General features: G+C 43.3%; 1 protein-coding gene across 5 annotated transcripts in view; it reads left to right on the top strand.

Moving 5' to 3' along the window:
* Window positions 1-27,812, top strand: part of Dip2a (disco interacting protein 2 homolog A) — an 80,162-nt gene that overhangs the window by 11,880 nt on the left and 40,470 nt on the right. For 3 of the 5 annotated variants that reach the window (XM_057751967.1, XM_057751966.1, XM_057751970.1), the window contains exons 2-8: window positions 6,388-6,459; window positions 13,150-13,266; window positions 15,247-15,366; window positions 16,691-16,918; window positions 22,087-22,215; window positions 24,443-24,562; window positions 26,434-26,631. In XM_057751967.1, coding sequence (XP_057607950.1) covers window positions 6,388-6,459; window positions 13,150-13,266; window positions 15,247-15,366; window positions 16,691-16,918; window positions 22,087-22,215; window positions 24,443-24,562; window positions 26,434-26,631 — 984 coding nt within the window. The remainder of the gene's footprint in view (window positions 1-6,387; window positions 6,460-13,149; window positions 13,267-15,246; window positions 15,367-16,690; window positions 16,919-22,086; window positions 22,216-24,442; window positions 24,563-26,433; window positions 26,632-27,812) is intronic. The other 2 variants (XM_057751968.1, XM_057751969.1) reach the window with 2 other exon arrangements.

The raw sequence follows: 27,812 nt of genomic DNA, 5'->3' as shown, positions 1-27,812 counted from the left end.
GGGTAACTCCTGTATGGGTTTTTTTTTTTTTTAAAGAAGCTCTGATCTTACCGTTCACACTTCAGTGTGAATGAAAATTAATTCTGTGTATGGTATGGAAGAATTTAATTTCTACTCCAACATGGCTCTTCAGTCACTGGACACTCATTGAAGTGACGACGTTTCCCATTGCCAGGATGACTCTGGCCCTTGCCCCCACTTGTCTGTATTAGTAGCCACTCTAGTCTCTTCTGTAGCATAGTAGGTCTCTGTATTCAGAACATTAAATCTGTCCTTTTATTCTGCTTTGATTTTTAAGCTTGGTACAACTAACTTTGGCCCTTTGTGTTTCCACATAGTGGTTTAGAGCCAGCTTGTCAGTTTTCATGGGAACCGCCCCCAACAGTGTTAATAGAATTACTTAGATTGACTCCAGAGATCCACGTAGATCTTTGGTTGTTTTGGTGGTGGTGTAGGGTTTAACCTAGGACCTCGCAGTAGTCCACAGGCATGAACTCTGCCATTGAGTTGTAACTCCAGCTCTTTCTAATTTTCTTCTGAGATAGTCTCACTAAGTTACCTAGGTTAGCCTTGAACTCACTGTGTGGCTTAGGCAGACTTTGAACTTGTGATCCTCTTACTGCAGCTTCTCAAATAGCTGCTACAAAAGGCGTCATCCATCTTTGCAGTTTTGATGGCATATCTGTATGTTTCCTTGATCATCTTTAATTTATGGTTTGCCTATATCATTAAATTCATTCTTGGATTTAAGATGGCATCTTTCAGGCTCTGGGTTTAGGTATTTACATTCATAATCATGCTTTTTAATTTATTCATAAAACATAGTGATCAAGGTTATTTTTGAATTCCATGGATTTTAGCTGTAGTTTCATCCTGCTGTATCTGCCTAGTCATTTCTATTCAAATGCTAGACTTTGTATCTGTGGTGTGAATTTTTGCTTCTAGTTAATGTCATGTTCTCTCCATAGCAGGTTCACTTTTGCCTAGGCATGTGGGTGGGCACAGGCAAGCCAAGCTCTCATTATCTGCTCATGGATAAAGTTGGTTAAAGTGAGCACCAGACCATTTCTGTCTGTCTGTCTGTCTGTCTGTCTGTGTGTGTGTGTGTGTGTGTGTGTGTGCGTGTGCGTGCATGCCATGGAGTGTGTGTTTGTGGAGGTCAGGGGATAACTTGTAGAACTCTGTTTTCTTCATCCACCACGTAAACTCCAGGGATCAGGTTCAAGCCACCAGGCTTCACCCACTGAACCATTTTGCTGACTTCTCGGATCCTCTGTTTTCTGTGAACTTCCCAGGGCTCCTTTCCTTTGGTGAGCTTGGAGCTCTGTATCTGTTACAGCTCAGCCTAGCCCAGTGACCTGCTTTCGACTTTTCTTTGGCAGACTCTCACAGCAGGAAATTAGCCTCTGATTTTTCACTTCTTTTCTAGTTTTATTCTTCAGATTAAAAAAAAAAAATTAAGCTGGGTGGTGGTGGCGCACGCCTTTAATCCCAGCACTTGGGAGGCAGAGGCAGGCGGATCTCTGTGAGTTCGAGACCAGCCTGGTCTACAAGAGCTAGTTCCAGGACAGGCTCCAAAAACCACAGAGAAACCCTGTCTCGAAACAAACAAACAAACAAACAAAACAAAACAAAATTAAAATGAAGTCTTCCTAGTTGTTTCATTGAGGAAGCCTTTCTTTTTAAGGGCTCAATAATTCTGCCGTTACCATAAGTGGAATCCCCTGTGTGTATATTCATTTGGTGAATACATTTTCCATGTCTTTAAAAACTTTGAGATAAAAGAAGATGCTTATTAAACTTAACATGTACAAAGTCTTTTTATCAAAAATGGATGCGCTAGACCTGCAAGAGCTCTGGAAGCATGCTCAGTCTCCACTTTTCAGTATTGACCCTCTGTCCATACCGCAGCTGCGCAGTAAGGTGGATTCTCTTTCTGGGTTCTATGACTTTAGACCCTTGTGTTTGGAACTAGCCCTCGGCCACCCTTTTACAGTTCCAGCCCAGCCCAAAGAACCTGCAGCTGTGGATGTCTTCTCCATCCGTGTCATTTTAGTATCACGAAGATATGCCTTCTTTCATTTGGTATCTTAGAGATTTATCCATATCAATCCATCCATATGTACATATACATATATATGTAATTTTAAGCTGTCTGTAATCCATTCCTTTTTATTGCTGAGTCATTTTCTATGGTTTATATACCAAGACACCAATTACTAGTCAGGAATGAAAGTGGCAGTGTTTCTGTGGACCCAAGTGTTAAGAGCTTCTTTATGTTAAAGAACTCTGCATGTTCAATAGCTTTTGATAAAATGAATCAATTTCTGATAAACACTGACTGTTCAGACTCAGTGAAGTGATAACTTGTCCCATAGTTATTAAAGAAGTCACATTTATAATGTAAATGTCTCCTGACACCTAAGTCTTCTATACTGTTAGGTACGGCTGGCAGGTGTCAGCAAGCATATTTTTAAAAAGAAAGAAGAAATGTAGGACTGAATGGATGGTGCAGTGGTTACGCGCACTTTCTGGCTGCTGCTGCCGAAGATCTGGGTTTGATCCCCAGCACTCACATGGTGGCTCACGGACACCCTTAACTAGTTCCAGGAGATACAATGCCCTAATCTGGCTTCTGAGCGCATCGAGCACACACATACATACATGCAGGCAAGCATTCGTACATATAAGATCAAAGTAAATTTTAAAAAGAAATAATACTAATTCTATACAGTTTCCACAAATATTTTTTAACTTTTTATTTTTTAAAAAAATAGTTTCACAAGAAGTTTCAGAAATGATACATAGAATTTACCTAGTTTTCTTCAGTAACTTCTTGTGTCACCAAAGCATTGCCAAATCACCTGCCACACATTCTTCCATACAAAAGGGCACACGGTTATGTGCTAAAAATTACAGCGTTTAGAAGTGACGAAATAAAAATAGAAACCTGTCTCACACCCTGTCTGAAGCCAAATAGGCAGAATTAATGCTGTGTTGTTCCTCCCTGCAATAGTCTTTGCACATGGCACATAATTCGCATTGACGTGCATGTATATGTGTGTATATATATCATGTCAGTGATCATCTATATTCTGTCTTCATACGTAACCAGCTGCCATTGTTTTCATATGCCCAACATGGTGGCCATTGGTCCCATGCACACGCTGTATGGCTGTGGCACAGCCATACAGAATAGGTAGAATTCTATTATGTGTATGTGTGTACACGTATATGTAAACACACATATGCTTACTTTTTTCAGAGTAGGATCATTTTATATTGTTCTTCAGCTTTCTCTTTTTCTTGACAGGAGGTCATGAATCCGTGATATCCATCCTCAGTATGGCAAGTACCAGGATGTTTTGCATAGCCAACAGATTCTGTAGCAAAGATGCGTGACAGGATATTGATGTCTTTTTCTGATCGTCCATTTATTTGCTATCACCACAGCATTTACTACCTGCCTTTGTAGAGTAATTCAGTGCTTCTGGTAACGACTTTCTTGAAACACGTTGATGAGTTCGTGCCTTACTGGGCTTTGGGATTCTAAGTCTGTTTCTAAAGCAGTGGCGACCAGCTGAAGTTTCATGTTGTCCCTACCTGAAGTCTGGAAGGGCAGCTGCCTGCCCTGTGACCACCAGAGAACTGCCCAGTGGTAGGCTGGGATTCTCTCCAGAGCCCACAGATGCCTGGATGTTCGGGCATAAACAGCGCTATCTGCTCCTATCAGGGCCGCACCAGTTTGGCACAATGATTGGGGAACAAGGCTCTGTTGTTTGCCTTTGTTTGTGTGTTATTGTTCTCTGTGAAAGAGAATTGAACTTGGGTTTAGAAAACTTGTACAGAGTCCCCTCTTCTCCGGGGTGCCAGCTTTGTGCCAGGATTCCATTAGAGTCCATTCAGATCCTACCTGCTCTCTGTGGCTGTACCCCGGTGTCAGTCGTGGTGGGCATGTGAAAATGCGGGCAGCAGGTCACAGTGAAAACAGAACACAGGTGATTACGGACGTAGTGGTCTGACTTAGCATGTTTCAGCCTCGTGTTGGTTTGAAAGTGACACGTACCTAGTAGCAACCAGACCTTTTGCCGCTTGGTCTTTTTCCATTTGTGACACTCTTTGACAGTAGCCTGCTGGAAGCCACTGTGCTTGAAGCCCAGGCTAAGGTGTAATACTTGGAATCTCTGTGTTAAATGAATTTTTGAGTAAGGTTTCGTGTAACTTAGAGTGGGTTCATGGGATGTATCCTCACTGTGATGTGAGCATCTGTGACTGGTTCTGTGTCAGGTGACAAAATGAGATCACTTTTATGATGAGCATCAAGTAGGAACCTGACATGTTTAATCTCTGTGCCCGTTGGTACTCTCACCATTGTAACCTTCTTTTAAGACAGAACTATAGCTGGCATGGTGATATATGCCTTTAATCTAGTATTCAGGAGGCAGAGGTGCATGGTTCAAGGCCAGCCTCATCTGCATAGGGAGATCCATGACTGCATAGTGAAACCCTGTCTTAGTTTTTAAATTTTTGATTTAAATTAGTTACATTTGAATATATTCTAGAGTAAATATAGTTTTAATATATGTTTAAAATATTTATGCTTTAACATTATACATAAGTTGAATTTTTTTGCGGGGGGGGGGCAGGGTTTCTTTGTAGCTTAGAGACTGTCCTGGAACTAGCTCTTGTAGACCAGGCTGGTCTCAAATTCACAGAGATCCTCCTGTCTCTGCCTCCTGAGTGCTGGGATTAAAGACATGTACCACCACCACCCAGCATAAATTGAAATTTTAATAATTTAAATCATGAAGTATTACCTTGAACCCAGTGAGACTAGTCCCCATGACCCTATGTGTGCTGTAGTGGTGGTGGTCGTGGGAGCTGGGATTTGAGTAGCCAGTAAAATGATAGTACCCTTCTAGAAGATACTATGGGTGGTGAGATGAGGATGGTGGCTCTCCAAGTATCCTCAGGTCAGAGCAGTGAATCAGATTTGCTCACCCATTGAGGATGGGTTGGTGTTAAAAATGGAGCACGTAGTGGAAAAAACAACAGCAACAGGAGAAAGATTTATTTGTGGAATAATACCAGCTCAAGGTCAAGTGAAAATATATAAGCACAAAGAAATACACATGCGCATGTGTGCGCACACACATCTGGCAGGGGATATTCTACTGTGCACACACTCAGGACTACAGAACAGGTTGCTTGTGAGGGTGGGGCAGAACCTCATGAGGACAGTGACATACAGATACCCGACTACCTGATTGCCCAGGCTGTAGACGAAGGACTGGCTAGTGGGAAGGGCTTTGTGAGCCCAGCTTATACTCTAGCGACTGCCTGTCTGTCCCACAGGACTGACCTTCCCTGGCATAGGCCTCCCTTGTACAGGAGAATATATTACAGTACACCTAGAACTTTAGTGAGGCTTCATGGAAATGTCCGCCACTCCAAGGTGTCTGTTTCTATCCTGACACACCCTAGTCACGATGAATTCTGCTAAAGGAAATACTTGTCTGGGCACTCAGCAGCTGTGTTTTTTAGATACTCAGCATCCTTCTACCTTTTTGTCTGGAAGGAAGTGGAAGATGAAGGAGGAAGGCTTAGAAAACACTAGAAAATCCCCCAAAGTGGTAATAGTCAAAACTGTATTAACATTTGAACTATGATTTAGTAATCAGGATTGTTGCACTATACATTTCTGGTCTAAAATCTTCATAAAAATAATGAAGATCCCCTGTTAGCACGCCTAGTTTTGTGTAAGAACCAAGTACTCTGCTGTCTCTGATTCCCACTGCATCATAGGAATGCTGGATTGAAGATGTGCGCTATGACATCAAGCTTTCAGTGGGCTCTGGGGATCCAAATTCAGGTTCTTGTCATTGTTCAGAATTTTACTCACTGAGCTGTCTCTCCAACCCAAGATTCCATTTCTTTTAATTAAAAATCTTAGAACTGGCTAGAGAGATGGTTTAATTGGTAAAATGCTGGCTGCACAAGCACGAGTTACTGAGTTTGATCCCTAGAACATACATTAAAAAGATAGCTGTGGAACATGCCTAAAATTCAGTGCTGGAGAGGCAGAGAGGAGAATAGTCCCTGGGGTTCCTGGGACTCACTGGGGAGGCAGAGAAGAAAATATTCCCTGGGCTCCCTGCGGCTCACTGGGCAGTCAACCAGCCTAGCCTTCTTGGTTAGCTCCAGCCTACTGTGTCTCAAAACAGAGGGTGAATAGTTAGAGGTGCCTAAGGTTGACCTCTGGCCTCCATGTGTACATGCATGCATGCACACTCGGCCATCTGCACACATGTGCACTCTCACACGTACACACAAACCTCTTTGGAGCTGTATGAGTAATGACATTCTCTTTTCCCATGGCTGTTTTAGGTGACATCACTCAGAAAGGATATGAAAAGAAAAGGGCGAAGCTGCTGGCTCGTTACAGTCCTCTCATTCAAGGTAAGGCCAGCACTTTCTTTTGTTTTAGTGACAAATACACTGTCCTAGAAAACATGATCTGAAAGCTGATTTAATGGCCTGGGGGTGGGGCTTAGCGGTAGAACGCTTGCCTAACGTGTGATAGATCTTGGGGATGATTCCTAACACTGCAAACTAATAATAAATAAGGACTAATTTTGTATTTTAAAAATTGGTATACATTTTACATTTTATTAAGGGCTGAATAATATGTCTGTTATTAGATGATAAAATAAGGGATGTAGATTATAATTTACAACTTTGGCTTGATACCAATCTCACTACCAAACAGGACTTTTTGTTTTATGGTTTTTTGAGACAGGATTTCTCTGTGTAACAGCTCTGACTGACCTGGAACTCACTTTGTAAACCAGGCAGGCTTCAGACTCACAGAGATCCTTCTGCCTCTGCCTCCCAAGTGCTGGAATTAAAGGTGTGCACCACCACCTGGCAGCTTATTCTATTTTTGTGGTCATAGAGTGTACCTGATATATTTCCTTACTAGACAAGGACACATAGTGTATATTTTTTAATTCTTTGCACATTAATTTATAGATTTGGTATATTCATTATTTTGATTCTGTTTTGTTTTTCTGTTTGTTTGGTTGTTTTTTTGAGACAGGGTTTCTCTATGTAGCAGCCCTGGCTGTTCTAGAACTCGCTTTGTAGACCAGGCTTGCCTTGAATACAGAGATTTGCCTACCTCTGCCTCTCAAGTGCTGGGATTAAGGCATGCACCATCATGCCCAGCTGCTATTTTGAATATTTTTAAATGGAATTTCACAATGTCTTTTTTTTTTTAATATTTATTTATTTATTTATTATGAGTACAATATTCTGTCTGTGTATATGCCTGCAGGCCAGAAGGGGGCACCAGACCTCATTACAGATGGTTGTGAGCCACCATGTGGTTGCTGGGAATTGAACTCAGGACCTTTGGAAGAGCAGGCAATGCTCTTAACCACTGAGCCATCACAATGTCTTAAGTACAAAAGATCAGGAGATCCAAAAACGTGATGGGAGAATTTGTCTGGCGAGTTACTGAGTTATTATAAGGCTGTCATCACTGAGAATAGGTCACTTTGCAAGGACAGGTGGCCCAGGAAGGCCAGCTCAGATGCACACATACTACATATGGTCTTGGTTTAGGAGAGATGGCACATGACTAGGGTGCTGGCATAGCTGCCTGTACCTATGTAAAATATATAAAACCGACACCAAAGTTAACTTCAGGTTTGTTAGGCCCAAGTGTGAGAGGCAGAAACTGTAGTGTCCTTGGGAGATCTTACAGGGAGGTGTTGCCATCTCAAAATAGGAAGGGTTTCTTAAATTGCCAGAGATGTGACTAGTACAACAATAACCATAAAAGAAAAGATTTATAAGTTGGGACACTTTAAACTTCATTGCTGCTGCTGCTGCTGCTGCTGCTGCTGCTGCTGCTTCTTCTTCTTCTTCTTCTTCTTCTTCTTCTTCTTCTTCTTCTTCTTCTTCTTCTTCTTCTTCTTCTTCTTCTTCTTCTTCCTCTTTCTTCTCTTCCTCCTCTTCCTCCTCCTCCTCCTCCTTTTTTAATCAAAAGATACCACAGAGAGATTGAAAAGTCAAACTACAGACTGTAAGAGGATGGTTATGACATCGTGATTTAAGAATGGCCCCAGAATGTACAGGCGGCCTTGTGGCTCTTTCTGCAGCAGAAGACATGCTATCCATCTGCATGGCTAGGGGGATAGCAAGAGGCATGGGGACAACAGAGCATGAGGAGTCTAGCCTGTGCCACCAGGAGCCCAAATTTCCTGGTGTGATGAGAAAAATGGGCAAAGACTTAAATAGGAATTTTATAGGATGAAATAGCCAGTAAACGGTAATAATAATAATAATGAACTCTAACCTCTCGGATAATCAGAGAAGCGCAGATTAAAACCAGAGCCTGACATCCACATTGGAGTCTGTGTCACATGGTGCCACAGTTCTCCGCTAGGTACACAGGATGTCCATCATGACCCTCAACTTCAAGATCTCCAGTCCTGCTCAACAGCACCGAGACCATGGAATGCCACAGCATCTAGACAGCATCAGTGTGAGCCTCAGTGAGAATATGGTTTGGAAGGGTATCACAGAGCAGTGTGACCAGCATGAGCTTTAAAAACACACCAGACACTGGAGAGGCAGAGGCAGGTGGACCGCTGTGAGTTTAAGGCCAGTCTAGTCTACATACTGAGTTATAGGCTAGCCAGGGCTGTCCAGTGAGATCCTGACTAAAAAAGTAGCAATGATAATATAAATAAGTAAGCCGTGAAAAGCCATACCAGGGACCCTTATGAAGCTGTTAAAGAAAGAAAAGGAAACGGATTTGTATAGAATGAAAACTAATTTCTAGTACACCATTTCCTGGTAGAGGTGAGATTGGATTGGGTAGGCCATATGTGATCTTCAGCTACCTGAAAGCTGTGCTTCTTTTCCTCTTTTTAAATGAGAGAGAGAGAATGAGAACTGAGAGAGAGAGAGAGAGAGAGAGAGAGAGAGAGAGAGAACTCTGAGTGTGCCCAAGCATAGTATGTATGTGCTAGTTAGAGGATAACTCTTGGAAGTTGTTTCTTTCCCTCCATTTGTTGAAGCAGGTTGCTCTTTCCTGCTGTGCTGTGAACTCCCATAGCTAGCCAGTGAGCTTCTAGATGATTTTCCTGTTTTTACTTCCTGTCTCTCCATAGACGTGCTGGGATCACTGATGTGTGCTACCACATCTGACTTTTTATATGGGTTCTGATGATCAAATTCAGCTTGTTAGCATGGTACAGTTAGCACCTTTACTTGCTGGTCCTTCTTGTTAGTCCATGCTTAACTAATAATAATAATAATAATAATAATAATAATAATATTCTTGTTAGTCCATGCTTAACTAATAATAATAATAATACTGCTGCTGCTTCTTCAAAAGATTTCTTTTTTATGAGTGTGTTTTGCTTATGTATTGTGTGTGCCTGTGCACCACATACATGCCCCTGGAGGCCAGAAGTTCTAACTTAGAACTGGAGTAGAGGTGCTTGTGAGATGTCAGATGGGCTCTGGAAACTGAACTCCAGTCCTCCGTAAGAACAGCGAGGACTGGTGAACGCTGAGCCATCTCCACCCCATGCTTAACCTGTGCAGTGACTGCATTTTCCCTTCTGTAATGCTTCTTAAATTGCACATGCTTTCTGCTACCTATACTAGTATATTTATAAATAACAGAAAAAGAGTGTTAAAGATGCAGGTTATATACTGGTATTTGTTCATTCAAAGCAAAAACTGTAAATTGGGGGTGTGCTGGTGCACACCTTTATTCCCAGCATTTGGGAGGAAGAGCTTTGTGAGTTCGAAGCCAGCCTGGTATACACAGTGAGTTAAAAGCTAGGCACAGCTACATAATAGAGAGACCCTGTCTCAAAAAACAAACAAACAAATAAAAAGCCACACTAAAATTGGTATTAATGGAAACTGTTAAAACATCTTAAAGCCTATTTTTCCAAAAATCACAACCAACCATGAAGCATGTCTTAGCTGTCCCAGTCCTAGCCAAGGTGTAGAGGGTGCTGGGATCCCTCACACCACGCAGTTTTGTTGGTCACATTGATATCAGGAGGTGCGGGAGCAAAGCTGGGTAAATGCTAGAGAATAAAGGTAGTGATCTCTGTGTGCAGGACATCGCTGTGTGCTTAGAAGGCTGCTTAGTTAGCTGTTGGTAGTGGTAAGAGTTTTGGGTTTTAGTGCTATTGTAACTTGAGAGAATATGTGGTAATAAGTAGCTTTTATTTTTCTTTCTGCTTTTGCTTTTTTTTTTTTTTTTTGAGATAGGGTTTCTCTGTGTAACAGTCCTGTTTGTCCTGGAACTTGCTTTGTAGACCAGGCTGGCCTTAGATTCAGAGATCGGTTTGCCTCTGCCTCCCAGGTGCCGGGATTAAAGGCATGTGCCACCATGTCTGGCTCAGCTTTAATTTTTCAATAGTTCTATTTTAAAATGTAAAAAATTCATTTAAAATGAAAATACATTGTAAAATGCGCTTAGCAAGAAAAATAGAGAACCTACATTGGGATCATAAAATATATTTGGGCCTGGCGTGGTAGCGTACGCCTTTTGTCCCAGCACTGGGGAGTCAGAGGCAGGCAGAACTCTGTGAGTTTGAGGCCAGCCTGATCTACAAAGCTAGTTGAAGGACAGCCAAGGCTACACAGAGAAACCCCGTCTCAAAAAAAACCCCAATATATATATATATATATATATATATATATGTGTGTGTGTGTGTGTGCGTGAATATGTATTATATATATATTTTTTTTTTAGAAGAAATAACCAATATCCAGACATATGAAAGAACATAAATTTCTATGTGGAAGAAAGAAATTCAAAGAACAGGAAATATAAGTGGGTAATAAACACTAAATCATGTTCAACTTTACTAGTAGATATGGAAATGCCTAAAGTGAACTCTCCTCTTGGGTTGGAAGAATCCTTAAGCTCTCTCTAAACTCAGCGCTGAGCAATGTGTGAGGATGTAGCACTTCCACATGTTGCTTGTAGGAGTGTGAATCCCTGCAGCCTTACCGGAAAGTTATCTCTCGATACCTGCTAAAATTAAACGTGTTCCGTGTGAGGGCTGGAGAGAGACGGCTCAGCAAAGGAGAGCGTGTCCTGCTGTCGCCGAGGACGAGAGCTCTGCTCCAGAACCACCTGTTACCGCAGCTCCAGGGAATCTGACACCCTCTCTGCCTCCACAGGCACCTGCACTCAAACCACCTCCACCACCACACGTACATAATTTAAAACAAAGCAAACTTAAGTCTGGTGTGGTGCCTAAGGCTTTTAGTCCTACTACTTAGGAGGCAGAGGCAGGTGGGTCTTGGTGAGTTCCCTGAATTCAAGACCAGCCTGGTCTACATAGCAAGTTCCAGACTGGTTAGGGATGCACAGTGAGGTTCTGTCTCTGTCTCAAAACAACAATAACAACAACAAAGCAAACCAGGTGGTGGTGCACACCTCTAATCCCAGTACTTGGGAGGCAGAGGCAGGTGGATCTCTGTGAATTTGATACCAGCCTGGTCTACACAGTGAGTTCCAGAACAGCCAAGGCTGTTACACAGAGAAATCCTGTCTTGAAAAATCAAAAAAAAAAAAAAAATCAAACAAACAAACCTCGCCTTTATCCAGTAATTCAGATCAGTTTTTGTCTTTGATGAATATTTTATCCGTCTAAAGGATAAAGGCATCCACGTTTTAGAATGAACATATACACCTCTGTGCAGTGTACCACTTCGTAGTCATTAATGCCTGGGACTAAGTATTTGTTCTTTAGTGAAACTCTGAAGTAGTTCTTTATAGGGCCACTGTTCAGTGTTGTCATATATCTGTATATGTGTGTCTGTGTGTGCACGTGCATGCGTGTGTGTACCTGCGTGCTCAGATTTGGAAGAATTAAGCATAGGTCTGTTTCTGGAGTAGCCTTTCCCCATTCTCCAGGGCTGTATAACCAGCCACACTAGACAGCACCCCAGTCTGTTGTGCTCATAGACTTGCAGCTGGGCCAGCTCAGACTCTAGCGCTTGTGGATACTGCCAGAGTCCAGCGATGAGCAGGTGGGCTGGGAGGCCCCCTCACCTGCCTGCCTCTCCTGTTTTCTCACCTGATGTGGGAATCAGCACTCCGGGATTCACAGGCATAGCCGAGTCAAGTAGAGAGTTGTGTTGCTTCGTGTGACCAGCCTTAGAAATCAGGTACTACCACTTCTGTCACTCTGTTCCCGTGAGGGACACTGACCCAGGGTGAAGTTGGGATGGACTCTGCTTGTATTGGGGGTGTGGTCAAGACTGGAGGAGCCAGTGAGACTGGAATCTCCGCTGGCTAGTCTTATGAGGTTTTTCTGAACAAAGGCTTACGACATCAAACTCATTCTTACTGAGTCTCAGCTAAAGGTTTTTGCTCTGTGCTATTCGTAGATGTTAGCAGATTTGGATTGGAATAATAGCAGAGACTTTGTGTAGTGACCATGCTATTTGTACCCCGCCATTACTCACTGGTATCCTGGGGTGGCTCTGGTCAGCGTGCTATCACTGTGAGCCGTGGGCTGGCTGGGACGTGTGAACAGGTGACGTGCTCTCTGTCCGTCCCAGATTGGAAGCAGAGCCACAGGAGTGCTACCTCTGGACAGTTTGTGCACTGGAGTTGTGCAGTATCACTCTTGGTGTTTTATTCTCTACCTTTCCGCTTTCTCTGTGTATTTAAGGGCCACCTGTGATGACACTGTGGACTGTAAGAGTAACAAACAGCACAGGCCGTTTTAGATTTATGAAGGGGCTATAAACACAGGAACCACTCTCGGAGATCGGTGACTCACGTCAGACTTGAAGTGATGGTGCCATGTTGCCAAGGACACCCTGAGGGTGCAGTCATCGTGATGATTATGAACTAGAGGCTGGACGAGGTCTAGTGGTATGGGGAGAAGGTAGCTTGGATGTGGACATTGCCCTGGCCCGCGTTCATGGCCCTTAATCCCAAGCCAGAGGCTCTTCTGTGCTTTAAGGGCCATGCCAGGAAGGGTGCAGCACACACTGTATGGCCATATAAGAGAAATGCACGTTGTTTTATATGGGGTTTTTATAATTGGAAACGCAAATTGTTCACACAAGGTATAAACTGTGTTTCAGGAGTAGACCCATGTCTGCAAACAGAGACTAGACTTCCTGGGCCCTTGATGGCTGCAGCTACACCTAAACCACAGAAGTCTCGGGCTACCAACTCAAGGGATGAGCGCTTCCGGTCAGGTAGGTTCCTAGCCCTGGAAGTGCGGGAGTAGGAGGTGGGGTTACCGCAGGCAGGACTCTGTTCTGGCTATCGAGGCTTTGAGTTGGATTTTCTTTGCTAGAATGTCCACCGAAGAAGTAGTTATGTTTCAGCTGGGCGTGGTGGTGCACACCTTTAGTTCCGGCGCTCAGGAGGCAGATGCAGGCAGATCTCAGGGAGTTCGAGGCTATCCTGGTCTACAGAGCAAGTTCTAGAACAGCTAATATTAGTTCTTAGAGATGGGTTTTTGTGTGTATGTGCGTAATAGCACTGGTTGTCCTAGAACTTGCTCTGTAGACCAGGCTGACCTCGGACTCAAAGAGATCTGCCTGCTTCTACCTCCCGAATGCTGGGACCAAAGGTGTGCACCACTACACCTGGCTCAGATAGTTTGTTTTCATCTCTCCCTTTTTGTACATGTTGATTGCCTTTAGAGGTTGCTTGCTTGTGACAATTGTGTGTGCATGTGTGTGTGCGCATGCATGCTTGTACATGCAGGTGCCATCTACTCGGTTTTTGTTTTTTTATTTTTAAGCTTTGAGTTTGAGCTGGCTAGTGAGCCCAGTGTGCATCTCATTTCTGCCTCGCTAGCATTGGGATTGCAAGTGCACCTGGATATTTTTAGACTGTGAGTTCTGAGGGTCAACTTGGGTCCTTGTGCAAGCCCTGTACTGATTAAGCGTCTCTCTAGTGTCTAGAGAACCAGTTCTTTCCTGCCTACCAGGACAGCATGCGTACTGTTTGTATCTACTTCTCCACCAGGAGCTCTGGGACGACTCAGTGATGGCTGTGTATATGGAAGTCGCTGTGTGACTGGTGTAACTTAAATTTTATTTAATAGGTCTTCTCGCTATTTGGCAATGCTTTTTATAAATATTTAAATTTGGTTTTTTTTAAATTTTATTTGACCTTTAAAAACAGTTTTGCTTATTTGTTTATTTTGTGTGTATGTGTGTGAATGTGTGCGTGCGTGTGTCAGGTAACAACTTGCGGGAGTTGGTTTTTCTTTCACTTTGTAGATTCTCGGGATCAAACCTAGGTTGTCAGGATTGGTGGTCATAAGTTCCTTTACTTGCTGAGCCATCTTGTCCCCTTCCCCTTTATTCTGAGATCAGTTCTCAATCCCACGGAGCCCAAACTGGCCTAGAACTCCTGATCCTTTCGTTGCCACCTTGGGGACTAAGAAGCTGGTCATGTATCAAAATGCCCTGTGATGTGGTACTGAGGTTGAAACACAGGGATTCATAGATGCTATTGTGAGCATTCTACCAACTACATGTGTGCCAACCAACCTGTGCATGTGTGTTCAGAAGAGCATGATGTGGAGACCAGAGATGATGTCGGCCTTCTTCCTCAATCACAATACACTTAATATTTAAAAAGAAAATAACAGCCGGGCGGTGGTGGCGCATGCCTTTAATCCCAGCACTTGGGAGGCAGAGGCAGGCGGATCTCTGTGAGTTCGAGACCAGCCTGGTCGACAAGAGCTAGTTCCAGGACAGGCTCCAAAAACCACAGAGAAACCCTGTCTCGAAAAAAACCAAAAGGAAAAAAAAAAAAAAAAAGAAAATAACAGATGAATTGACCATTGAAACATCCTCAGTGGGACCTTACCGTGATTCCGACAAGCTGACATTGATTTCCAGGCTGCCGTTTTCAAAACGTGTCAACTTGATTTTTGTTTGTTTGTTTGTTTGTGTTCTTGTTTTGTGAGCCTACTGATTAGCTAGAATGGCTGGTCAGTAAACCTCTGGGGGTCCACAGCTTTTTATTTTTAACTTATAACTGGAAGTATTTATCAAGTTCAAAAGTTGAATGCTCAAGAAAGCAACGTCTAGAGAAAAGCTGAGGTGCAGGGGCGAGTGGGAAGGCAGATCATTTTCTTCTGCTCGGGGTAAGGAAATATAAACACGATTGTAACCAGTGCAGTAAACACCTCCCGCTGCTGTTCCTCTCTGCAGATGTCCACACAGAAGCCGTGCAAGCAGCTTTGGCCAAATACAAAGAGCGGAAGATGCCGATGCCTTCGAAAAGACGGTCTGTTCTTGTGCACTCGTCCGTGGAAACCTATACTCCCCCAGGTACTGATAAATGGTTTCTGGATGGATTTTTATGAGCGTGTCATAGACCTGGTGCTATAATATTTATTTTCATTGAATTGGAATTCCCTGTAACCTGTAATACAAGTTTAAGAAATGTAGAAATTAAAAGGTTTACATTTGTGCATATTCCTCATCTAAGAATCTGTATTTTTCTGATATTTTTCTTATCCAATTGAATATTTATATTATTGTGACATTTTTGTACGGGTTTTACTTTTTAAAAAACTAACATGGTATTTATACCTTTTAGTAAAGAGATGAACCTAAAACAGGCACTTCATGGAGTGCAAACTTAAAGAACTGAATTTTAAACTTATTCTGATTCATACCCTTTGACTGTTGTGCGGCTGACCTCCAAGCCAGGTCTCCACTGGGGCCACTTAAGATGCTTATTTGGAGGGTTGGGTATGTTTTATCATTTGTTGTTACCTCTGGAAATAAAAATGTGTAGATAGGTTTCTTAATGTCCTGCTGAGCCGGACCGAGCTGCTGATGTCTGGTGGCTTCATTCATGCATTTCCATAGATGCCCTTCATGTCACCAAGTCTAAACGTGCTGACCGTCATTTAGGCTTGACGCGCTTGGATCCGCTAAGATGGTGTGTGCGTGCTTTGCAAGGTGACTGGCGGCTCAGTGGGTGCTTCTTCCCTCTCAAGAAAAGCTTATTGTTGGACAAGGTCTTCAGAAATTAGTGTCATATTACTGTTCCTGCCAATAACACCATAGGCACTGTCCAACAATAAAAAGTGTTTTAATAACTGTAATAAAATGCAGGCGTGCTGACTTGATGGAACCTTAGTTCACAAATAATTTTATGAGTGGAAGCAATTATGTTGCGGACTTCTTCTGCTTTCCCTCTGCACATAGATGTAGCCAGGGCCGTAGTCTCCCATAACACCCGCAGGGCTGCGGCATTTACGCACAGGCTAGGCTATGAGGTGTGGGCCGCGGCTGCGCCATGCTGCTGTGTGGATGTGGTCTTAGGCTGTGTGGACAGACAGCAGTGAGTGCTGGACACTCACCAAGCACATCCCCGTTGGGATTTCCTAGGTTTAGGGTACAGAACACTGTTTCCATTTTTAGTGTATGAGATCCTGTGGCCAAGGCCTCTGTGGGGACCTTGGCACTCATGGAATCACTTCCCAAGAGTAGGACTTCTTATGTTCTCTTCTGAAGGTGATCTTTGAGATGCCCACTTGTCACATGGGGTAGCACTGTGCTTCAGGCCTGGAGACGAGTAAGAGGCCTCTCCCTCTCTTGAGCCACCCCTACATCATGCTTCTCGTCGTTATTTCAATCACAGACACGTCATCTGCCTCAGAAGATGAGGGCTCTTTGCGGCGACCAGGGCGACTCACCTCCACTCTGCTCCAGAGCCATTCCAGCATCGAGCCCTGGCTCGACAGGGTCATTCAGGGCTCGTCCACCTCATCCTCTGCATCCTCCACCTCATCCCACCCGGGAGGGAGACCTGCTGCTGCTCCCGGTGCCACCACTGCGCTTGCAGGCCTCACGGCCCACGCCCATGTAGGTCAGTAACAGCCGCCTGGCCCCGCAGATCGGGCAGGGTCAGGAGTGCCCGGGACAGAGGACTGCTGTCCAGTGACTGAGGTCATGAGCCAGATGTCACATGGTGCCTTGTCTGCTTGCGATATCAGCTGGTTTTCAGCTTTTAATAATCGCGTTTGACACAATGGGGTCAACACTTGGATAGCTTGGCATCCAGATTGACTTGAACAGAATGGCTCTCTTGCTAAATTTTTGGCTCCATCCAGATCCACCTCTTTCTTATCTGAAATGTGTCCTTTCGGGACAGAAACAATTCTGTAATTCTGTGGCCTGGCAGTGTCAGGCTGGTGGAGTGTGCCCCAGAACTCAGCAACAGGCTGTTCTCTCGACGTCCTGTTTTCCTGATTTCCAGGTGATGGTAACGGCCACCCTGGGCCTGGGTCTAGTCACTGTCCTTCCTGTGGCTCTTTGTGTGTGTGGCTGTAAGGGCTGCCCGTTGTCCTTGTGCACGGGTCCTGAGATGTCAGTCACAGCCAGGCTCAGAGATACAGGAGTCTTCTCAGTCACCAGCTCTTGGATGACAGAAAGAAGTGAGCCATTTGAAGCCCTGCGTGAAAGCAGTAGTTGTGTGATTAGCAGTGTGGGAAGCCCACGGACATTTGTGTTCTCATTCCTTAAGTGTAGTCCATATTAAAGACTCACCCTCATTTTCCCAGAAGAAGAAGATTAAAAAAAAAAAAAAGAGTGTCACTTGCGGGGATCACACAGCGGGGAAGAGCGCTGGTCCCAGCACTGCCGGTGCCTCATTCTTTTCTTTTTGGCTGGACCTGGGGTGGTGAGCACTTGCAGTGAATCAGGACTGCTTGATAGAGCGGTTAGGGTTTCTACAAGCCACTGTAGATGGTGCTGGGACCCTGTTCTGAGTTCTTTTCAGGTCAAGTTTGGGGGGCTGGCTGGATGAAGGCGCATGGCCATGTTTCTTTGGGTAGCCTGTGGTTTGTCTCAGCGTTCTCTGTGGGGCTTGTCAGTACAGCTCTTTGATTTTCTCCTGTGTGAGTCGCTATAGGATTCCTGTCTTTCTGCTCACATCTGCTTTACTCTGCCTTGTGTGTCAGGTGGGAACGTGCGGCTCCTCTGCCACACCGCGCTTCGCGCCCACAGCAGCCGCATGAAGAGCTGCGGCAGGAGTAGATAGGCATCAGGAACAGCCGGCCAGGGCGGTTGTGGCACTCCTTTCCCGTGCGGCTGGTGACTGTGGCCTACCTTTCCTCTAGGAATCTGACAGTCTGGAACGGGAACAGGAAGGCAGCCAGTGCTGTGCTTTCCTGTTTATCTGGAGGCTTTTGTGTTGTTTTTGTTTTATACTTACTTATTCAACTGTGTGTGCACACACATACATACACACATCTCTCTATAAGCTTGTGGGGAGGCCAGACAAGAACACTGACTATCTTGCTCTATCTGTCCTTTTCCCTTGAAGCAGGCTCTCTCACTAACCCTTGTCCTGTTGCCAGCAAGCCCCAGAAGACTCAGTGCAGGGATTATAGTCATGTCCATCCCTGCTTTTCATGTGGGTCCTGGGATCCGAACTCAGGCCCTCATGCTTCCCCAGCTGCTTTCTTACCCACTGAGTCACGTTCATTCCTTGTCTCTGCTGTGTGAGGCTCCTCCTAAGGGGACAGGACACTGCATTAGAGCTTGTCACTGACGGGCTTTACTTCTGGGTCATGCCTAGCATGCCAAGCTAGCCATAGCTTGCAGCCCTCGCAGCTCCCGTGGTTGTGCATACGAATATCTTAACAAGAACCCTCCGGTGTGTGCTGGGGTTAGCTGTGTCCACTCTCCAAAGAGGATGACTCTGGGTATCTTAAGGTAGCTTTGCTGCCTGTGTTGGCAGACGATCCATCCTGTCTGCCACAGCTGTGCTGTGAGGGCCCCTTTTCCTTTCTCACTTGCTTGGCCTAGCATAGATGTTCTGTTTGATTCTACTCAGTTTCAAAAAAAAAATCTCAACTTGGATTCTGTTACCTTACTGCAAATGTAGATTTGATATGCTGTTGAGTTATTATTAAAGAGCACAGTTAACTTGATTTCTAAATTTATTTATTCTTTTAATTTTAAATACATTTAAAGTTTTTTATTTTGTGCGCATGTGTGTGAGGGCACCATGGTGCACAGGTGGGGGTTGGAGGAGTTGGTTCTTCTCTTTCCATCCTCTTTTCATCTGGGGGTTGAACTCAGGTTGTGAGGCTTGGTGGACGTTGCCTTTACCTGTGGACCCAGCATACCCGTGGTCACATGCATGTGTCTGTGGAAGCCAGGGCCTTCCTTCTATTGTGTGTTCTGGGAGTTGAACTCAGGTCAGAAGGCTTGCGTGGCAAGTGCTTCTTTCTATTCGCTGAGCCATCCCATTGACTCTTAACTGGATTTCCAAATACATGTTTATCTTCCTTAATCCCAAATCCAAAATGTAGACAGCATGTTGGAACATTTCAGGGTTTCGGTGAGGAGTGCTTAAGTAGTGGAGTATGTAAGTGTCCCAGATTTGTGCTACTCTGATTTCTGAAATCTAAAGCTCTAGATCATTGACACAGGGGATAGATACTCAGGTTGTACGCACCCTCCCTGCCCTCATTACAAAACCATCATTTTGCTTCTAACTCCAGATAGATGACCTTCAGAAGGACAAAGAAAATGTATTGGGGGCTGGAGAGATGGCTCAATGGTTAAGAGCACCGCTTGCTCTTCCAGAAGTCCTGAATTCAATTCCCAGCACCCATATAATGGCTCACAACCATCTGTATGAGATCCAGCGCCCTCTTCTGGCCTGCAGGCATACGTGCAGACAGAACACTGAATGCATAATAAATAAATCTTAAAAAAGAATAATATATTAAGTAAAAAATTTGAAATGGAACTTATTAAATAAGGTTATTTTTAAGCATTAGTTTCAGTTTTTTGATTAAGAAAATAAAATACATTAAACATTTTGACATAGATATAAACTTCTGTATTAAAAAACAATGCTTTTAGGGATAATTTTTGTTTGTTTTTGTTTTTTTGGTGTTTTTTTTTGTTTGTTTTTTTGAAACAGAGTTTCTTTGTAGCTTTTGAGCCTGTTCTAGAACTCGCTCTGTAGACCAAGCTGATCTCAAACTCACAGAGATCCATCTGTCTCTGCTTCCCTGGTTCTGGGATTAAAGGTGTGTGCCACCACTGCCTGGCTAGGGATAGTTTTAAAAGCAGAGATTTTTGTTTTAGGACAAAGTTTCTCAGCATACACTCAACTGTCCTGGAACTTACTCCGTAGACCAGGCTGGCTTTGAACTCAGAGATCTGCCTGCCTCTGCCTCCCGAGTGCTGGGATTAAAGGCTTGAGCCACAACTGCCCCTTGCAAAGTTTAGTATTATGTCGCTGTTTACAAAACTACTTTCTAGTATATAAGTTATCTTCTTTCTATATCTGCTTTGAAATCATTATTCTGTTTTTCTGGTTTGGAAGCACAGGATGTTTCCTTACAAACTGAAATATCTTCCTGAGAGACAGACTAATTCTAGTGTGCTGCTCATCACCAGGCCTTTCAAGAAGGGTCGTGAAAACTGTCATTGAAGTTTCAGAGTGGTTTTTTTTTTTTAAAGTGTATTCTGTTTTATAAGAAGTAAGTTTATGTTTTGTTCTTGTGCAGTTTCTTTCTCTCTACACATTAGAATTTTATCTAAGTTGATGAAGTGCTAGGCAGTCAGAATGGAAACATCGGAGTGTTAAGAGCCCCATAGTGAGCCTCACAGTGATTTAAATACTGCGGATCACCAGCCTCCACCACACACAGGCTCCCTGCGTTCACGGTCGCATTCAGTGTCTGGTACAGCTGTCCCATTGCCATTCTTTCATAGCGTTAGGACCGATAGGAATGAGAATTCCAGGCAACGTACAGTCAGTATCTGGAACGGGTCAAAGTACTGTTCCGTGAAAATAAAAATAAAAAATTTATGCTGAGAGAATGAAAGGAATAATTTGTGTCTTATGTACTCTGTTTTAAATGTGGCATTAGTTGATTATACATTAAGTGTTTTAAATGTAGCATTAATTGATTATACATTAATTTGATTGTGGTCTTTTGGTTTTTAAATATTTTGTTCATTTGAGATGGGGCTGTGCCAGGCTACACAGACTGACCTTGAGCTTGGGACCCTTCTGTCTCTGCCACTCAAATAGTTGGACTTGTAGGTGTGCATCACGTATAGGTGTAGCAGGATCATTGCAGGAATTTTTAACTGTATATGGGACACTTAGTTTTTGTTGTTAAGTTTTTAAAATCGTTCAGACACAGGGTCTCAACATATATCTCTGGCTAGCCTGGAGCTTGCTATATATACCAAGATAGCCTTAAACTTAGAGAGATTTGCCTGCCCCTGTCTCCTAAGGTACTGTTATTAAAGGCTTATTTAATGCCTGTCTAATTTTGTATTTTTTTTTAAGATTTGTTTTTATTTTATGTGTATGAATGTTTTGCCGGCATATATGTATATGCCTTTTGAGCATGCAGTACTCAGGAAGGCCAGGAGATGGCGCTGAATTCTCTTGAACCAGAATTACACAAAGTTGTGAGCTGGGCACTGAATCTGGGTCCACAAGTGCTCTTAATTGCTGAACCATCTTCCCATCCCCTGGGTATGTACTTTTATTCTTAGACCTACAGAGATGATGTCTTCATAGCATCCAGCCTACTTTTAGGGAAGTTACAAGGCTAGTTGTTTCTCCACAGTGTAACAAAAAACATGTAGTAGCATTTTAATTCAAATTAAATTTGTTTCCTTGAGAGAAACTTTCCAACTAAGATCTTGTTAGACTGTTGTGTTAATAGGCTAATTTTCTGTGCACTTTGTGATAGAGTTGGTGGTTCTAGGTGTGTCTTTAGTGCTGCCAACGCAAGCACTCTGAGTCTGTCTTTTAAGGAGTTGAACTGAGACACCTGCCAACACGTGCACACATTTCTACATGGTGCATGTTGGGGTATATAGGGCCCTGCAGTCTTTGTTTAGCCAGGAAAACAAACTTTTAGGATAGCATACATAATTAATCCCTTGCTTAGAGCTCAGACAGTGAAACTCTGGACTGGCAGGTTTGGAGAGACACTTACTGCTTGCTGTACTAATCACTGTTATTCGGGTATGTTTTTCAAACATCAGATCTTCACTCTGCCCCACCCGATGTCACCACGGGGCTGGCGGAGCACTCCCACTATGAGCGTCCGCAGGTGGCGTCTGTGAGAGGCATTCCTCGAGGGCATGGCAGGACCGTGCTGGAAACTGCGGGTGGTAAGAGTCGCTTCTCTTGCTCTTTTGAAACAGCGTACAGGTTCTCTCTGTGATATTTGACATGGCCTTTGTGTTATCCCTTTCTCTGATTAAGCCAGACTTCTATGATTCTTCTGTGCAAATAAACAGAAACCAGTGTGCGGTGAATGTTACCATAGAAAACATCATGTAGAAGAATAACTGGAAATAACTAGGAAACAGCTCCCCCTTCCAGCTTTGGAGAAGGGAAATAAGCAGCTGTGGAAAGTTCCTATACTCAGAGTCGCCATGGCAAGCTGGGTTCTGTGCCTCATATCCTTGGCACCCTTTAAGGTTGGTGCAGACTCAGTGAAGGATGTTTGGAGGAGATTTAGAGCTTTAAATAATAATATTAGAAAATAAAAATGTCTGAACTCAGGCTTCTAAAAGTTTCCTTAAGCAGAAAAAGAAGAACAAAATAAATCGAAAGTAGAAGGAAAGAAATAATATATATAAGATTGAACCTTAATACCCACACACAAGACAAGACAGTAGACACAAGCTGAAAGCAAGCTCTCGAAAGACCAAGGCAGTTTTAGAGTGTCTCAAGATACAGCATGGTGAGGCACAGCAAGGATTCCTACTTTATCTGTACTTCTACTCCACAAAGAAGTGGAAACCTTAGCCAGAGAAACCAAGCAGAGAAAAGTAAACAAATAAAAGGTATCCAAACTGTAAAGGAAGAAGTAAAGCTGTCCCTGTTTGTAGATGATATGATCTTGTCTGTGCAATTCCAAAAGATAAATGCATTCATACAGATAAATTAATAAATAGCTTCAATGAAGTAGCAAGATACACAGCCATCACAGAAAGATCAGTTTCCAATTGTGTTGAGTTAAATTAGGACTACCCAAAGCACTCTATAAATTCATCATATAATTCTTTTTTTTTTTAAAAAAAAAGATATTTATTTATTATGTATACAATATTCTGTCTGTGTGCCTGAAGGCCAGACCTCCCTACAGATGGTTGTGAGCCACCATGTGGTTGCTGGGAATTGAACTCAGGACCCCTGGAAGAGCAGGCAATGCTCTTAACCACTGAGCCATCTCTCCAGCCCCATATAATTCTTAAGAAAATCTTAGTGAATTGTTTTCAGAAATAAACTCATCTAAAAATTCATAAGAGGGTAAGCGCCACATACTTTAGTCATAGGACATAAAAAAATTAAGATATTACCAACCAGGAAGTTTTTTTTTAAATCCCTATTAGCTAGTTTTTACAGTGCTGGAAGGTATTCTCCTGGGAGAGAAAATTTATCAACAGTTTGATCTAGCTGTGAACCCTGCAAGCTAAAATAATTACTGGCCTGGCAAGTCTTGTCCACTGATGTAATAGTGGCATTAAAGTTATGGGAATGATCAACTATTATCTGATTGGATTTAAGGTAGCTTGTAGTTGGAGACTGCCTTTTAGTTTCCCAGCCTCCCAGACCCGAATAATCACATGAAAACTATGGTATTTACAACACTGGCCTGCTACCTCAGGATTTTTATTAACTGACTTAATTAACATCTTAAATTAACCCATTTCTATTATTTTATGTTTTACGACAAGCCTCGTGGTTTGTTACCTCTTGCTTCTTAGGCAGCTGCATGGCATCTCTCTGATTCTGCCTACTCTATCTCTGTTCTGATTTCCTGCCTGGCTTTACTCTGCTAAGCCATTGGCCAAAACAGTTTTATTCATTAACTAATAAAAGCATCACATATGCAGAAGGACTTCCCACATCGTCTCTCCTTTTCTGACTAAATAAAAAGGAAGGTTTTAACTTTGACATAGTAAAATTACATATAACAAAATAGGTATCAAGCAAGAATTACAGTTACAATATTTCTTTGTGAGTCTAAAGTTTCATATGTAATTTGTCTTTTACCATAACAAAGGAAAACTATAACTATAACTATCTTCAACTCCACCAAATACCCCAGAAGAATATAATATTACCTAAGTAAACAGGAAGTACATTGTAAGCAACTTCCAACACTCTAGAATTGACAGAGACACCTCGCTGCCTAGACAGTCACCCGAAGTTCTTCTGTACCATTGTCAAATGGATTAGTACAGTCTACAGTGACTGACAGGCAGCACCTGGCTGGATTTGCAGGTCTGCTACACTTAACAGTTTGTCATCAAACCTCCCACCTAGTGCATGCTCCGGTGAGTGTGGCATCACACAGCTTCCTCCTCTCTGCTCCTCCCTTGACAGGTGTGCCCGTGAACAGCAGGGTGTCCTCCAAAATCCAGCAGCTCCTGAATACCCTGAAGAGGCCAAAGCGCCCTCCGCTGAAGGAGTTCTTTGTGGATGACTTCGAGGAATTATTGGAAGGTAGTGTTCTCTGACTTGGTCTTCCATGTTTTCGTGACTAGTGTGGCCACCAGTTCTGGATGCAGGCAGCTGTGTATTTCCTGTGAGTTACCGTGTGATGTGACACAGTGAAATATGGGTCAGCATGTGCAGTGGGGAGCCACACTGACTGCTTCCAGTGCACGAGCAGCAGGAAACTTAGGGCTCAGAGTAAAGCGACGTAGCATTTCTCTGTGCATCCAGTCCGGTGGTTAGCACCTCATAAAAATACAGCCTGTATTTTATTTAATTTAGATTATTTAAACTTTTCTTTCAGATTATTTAAATTTTGATTTAAACTTTAAACCCTAACTTCTACAGATTTAAATAAAGCATCTGATTTTTAACTTACCTTTGACTTCTTTTCCAAATTTTAGCACTTCATTTATAAATGAGTATTTATTTAGAAAAGAAAGAATGTAGATTTATTTCTTAAAACAAGCAAAAATAAGAGAAATAAGGCAGTGTTAGTGCATGTGTGCGCACATGTATGAGTGTGCATGTTGTGTTCATGTGTATGTGTGTGTACATGCGTGTGTGTGCTTGTGTGTGTGTGTGTGTGCGTGCGCGGTGCAGGAAATAGTCACTGTACAGCTGATCCTTACTACCTTGCTGAGTGTGTGTGCGTGTGTATGTGCATGTGCACGTGTGTGCGTGTGTATGCGTGTGTGGTGCAGGCAACAGTCACTGTACAGCTGATCCTTACTACCTTGCTGTGCATGTGTGCATGTGTGTGTATGCGTGTGTGTGAGTGCGTGTGTGTATGCGTGTGTGGTGCAGGCAACAGTCACTGTACAGCTGATCCTTACTACCTTGCTCTATGCAGTGCTGTCAGCATGGGTGCCTCCTCTACTCCTGGAGATGAACTCTGGTTTTTAAGACCTGGTTGTCCTTTTAAATTAGGCTTTTAAATTCAGAGTCATAGTATGTATATTTCTTAAAGCAGTATTTCAGTCTTTTGGGGGGCAGAGGGCTCACCCTAGCCTAAAATTGCAATTTTCCTAACTCCCCCAGTCTTTCCGGAGCTGGGATTGCAGGTGGGTACCACCAGGCTCAGCCAGCGGTTTCCTCTTTTCTCTTTACATCAGGGCTGTTGGAAAGAAAAGTCCTGCCCCCACCCCAGCCTAGGTTGGAAACTGATCCCAGGGCCTCACACACGTAGCTAAGTACTCTGCCACTAAGCTGTGCCCACGGCCTGTAGAGCAGTTTTATTGAACACTGGGCCAGTTCTCCTCTCAAATAATGTTGGTGATTGTTTTAAATTATTAAGCTTATTCATTTTATTTTATGTGTGAATATTTTGCCTGGTACATATGTGTATATGTACCATGTGTGTGGTTGGTTCCTGCAGAGGTCAGAAGAGGGCATCTGCTTCCCTGGTACTGGAGACGTAAGAGCAATTATGTTCTTAACCGCCTAGTGTTCTCTCTAGCCCCCGTGCTGGTGAGTTTGCTGCCTGCCTGCAGAGTTGGTTCTGCTCACATGATCTGAAGTGAGCCAGTCTCTAGGACCTGTTTCTCAGGCTCTATAAAGCCTTCCTGCCCTGCTTTGGATCTGCAGGGTTCCCCATACCACAGTGCATCTCCCAGGGAGGAAAGCAGAAATGCTGTCCTGTGGTCACCTTATCAGGTGACGTTGTGGCTAATAGAATGGCGAGTAGGTTTTGTCTAAAAATTATTGTCTGTAACCAACCAACTTTTCCTTTAGCCCTTTCATTAAATCTAATCAGATCACTGTCATTTTTTTTTATAAGTTTGACTACAATGTGAGACCAAAAAGTACAGTCGTTAGTAAACAGATGTGTGCACAGTACTCTCAAATGTCAGGTTTAAAATCTTGATGTTGCTTTATAGTTCAACAGCCAGATCCAAATCAGCCCAAACCTGAGGGAGATCAGATGGCAGTGTTGAAGGGAGAGCCTCTGTCGGTGGGGACTTCGGGGCCACCATCTCTGTTGGCTGCGCTGCAGCTCTGGGGCACAACACAGCCCAAAGCCCCCTGTCTGACTGCGTTGGATACAGCAGGGAAGGCCACCTACACCCTCACCTATGGCAAGTATCAGCAGGCGCATGGTGCGTCCTGTTTACCTTGTACTGTTGTGTATGGGCCACACAGTATTGGTGCAATCATAGAGCAGAGAAGTGCGCCAAGATGGAACACCTTTTTGGTCTTTGTACTTGAGACGGAGTCTTACCATGTAGCCCTGGCTGTTCTGAAACTCGATCTGTAGACCAGACCTGCCTCTGCCTCCTGAGTGCTGGGATTAGAGGCATGGATCGCCCACACCTGCCCTGCCACACTCTTGATGTCATAGCTTTCTGTAACAAGTTTTGACACCTGAGAATCTTCCTCTCTTTTCTCAGAGGGCATCTTAGCTGTGTGCAGTCCATGTATTTCAGGGTCCGTTTTAGAAGTAGCTTGTTGGGTATCTCTGAATCTCAGACCTTGATGGACATGGCTTTGAATCTATTTGAGAATTACCACCTTTGCATATTTGAGACTTTGTTATCAATAATTCGTTATAATTTTTCTTTCTTTTTTACCTGTGTGTGCACACATGTGCACATGCTTCTCGTGGCATCCACACGAGGTCAGAGGACGGCTTGTGGAAGTCATTACTTTCTTTCCACCATGCGGGTTCTAGGGATTGAATTTGGGTTGTCAGATTTATAATTTTCCATGGAGAGCCTTGTATGTTTCTTGTGACACTTAAGTCTTAAATATTTAAATGGTATTGTAACTTTTGTTCTGTCTTTAAAAGTTAAATGGTGTTTGCATGTTGATAAATCTGGCAGCCTTACTGAGTTAATTATAAAAGATTCTTGAAGAACATAATCACAGCATCCGCAAAGAGCAGTTTTATTTCCAATTATTTTACCTTTGCTACCCTCTTACTGCTCTGTGTGAAATGTTCCGTCTGATGTTGCAGCGGATGTCCCCACCTTGCCTCTGCTCAGAGGAAGGTCTGTAGTGTCTAACATGGCTGTGACAGCTCCCGTCTGGCTTTTAAAGACACCCTTATCTCATTAAGGGACTTCGTTTCCCTCATCCATCGTTAAATCTGCTATAGTCATTTAAAATTGTGAATCATTATTAATTCTCATCCACCGTTTGAGATTATTACTTTATTTTTCATTTTTGTTTCATTAACATGGCAGATTATGTTGATAATCTCAGAGATTGTATTCCTGGGGTAAAACTGACTTGGTCATGAAGCATTATTTATGACAGA

Source organism: Chionomys nivalis, chromosome 19 (assembly GCF_950005125.1).
Source record: "Chionomys nivalis chromosome 19, mChiNiv1.1, whole genome shotgun sequence".
In the NCBI taxonomy this organism is placed as follows: Eukaryota; Metazoa; Chordata; class Mammalia; order Rodentia; family Cricetidae; genus Chionomys; species Chionomys nivalis.
The sequence above is the reverse complement of the archived record's forward strand: the minus strand, read 5'-3'. Positions and strand labels throughout refer to the sequence as shown.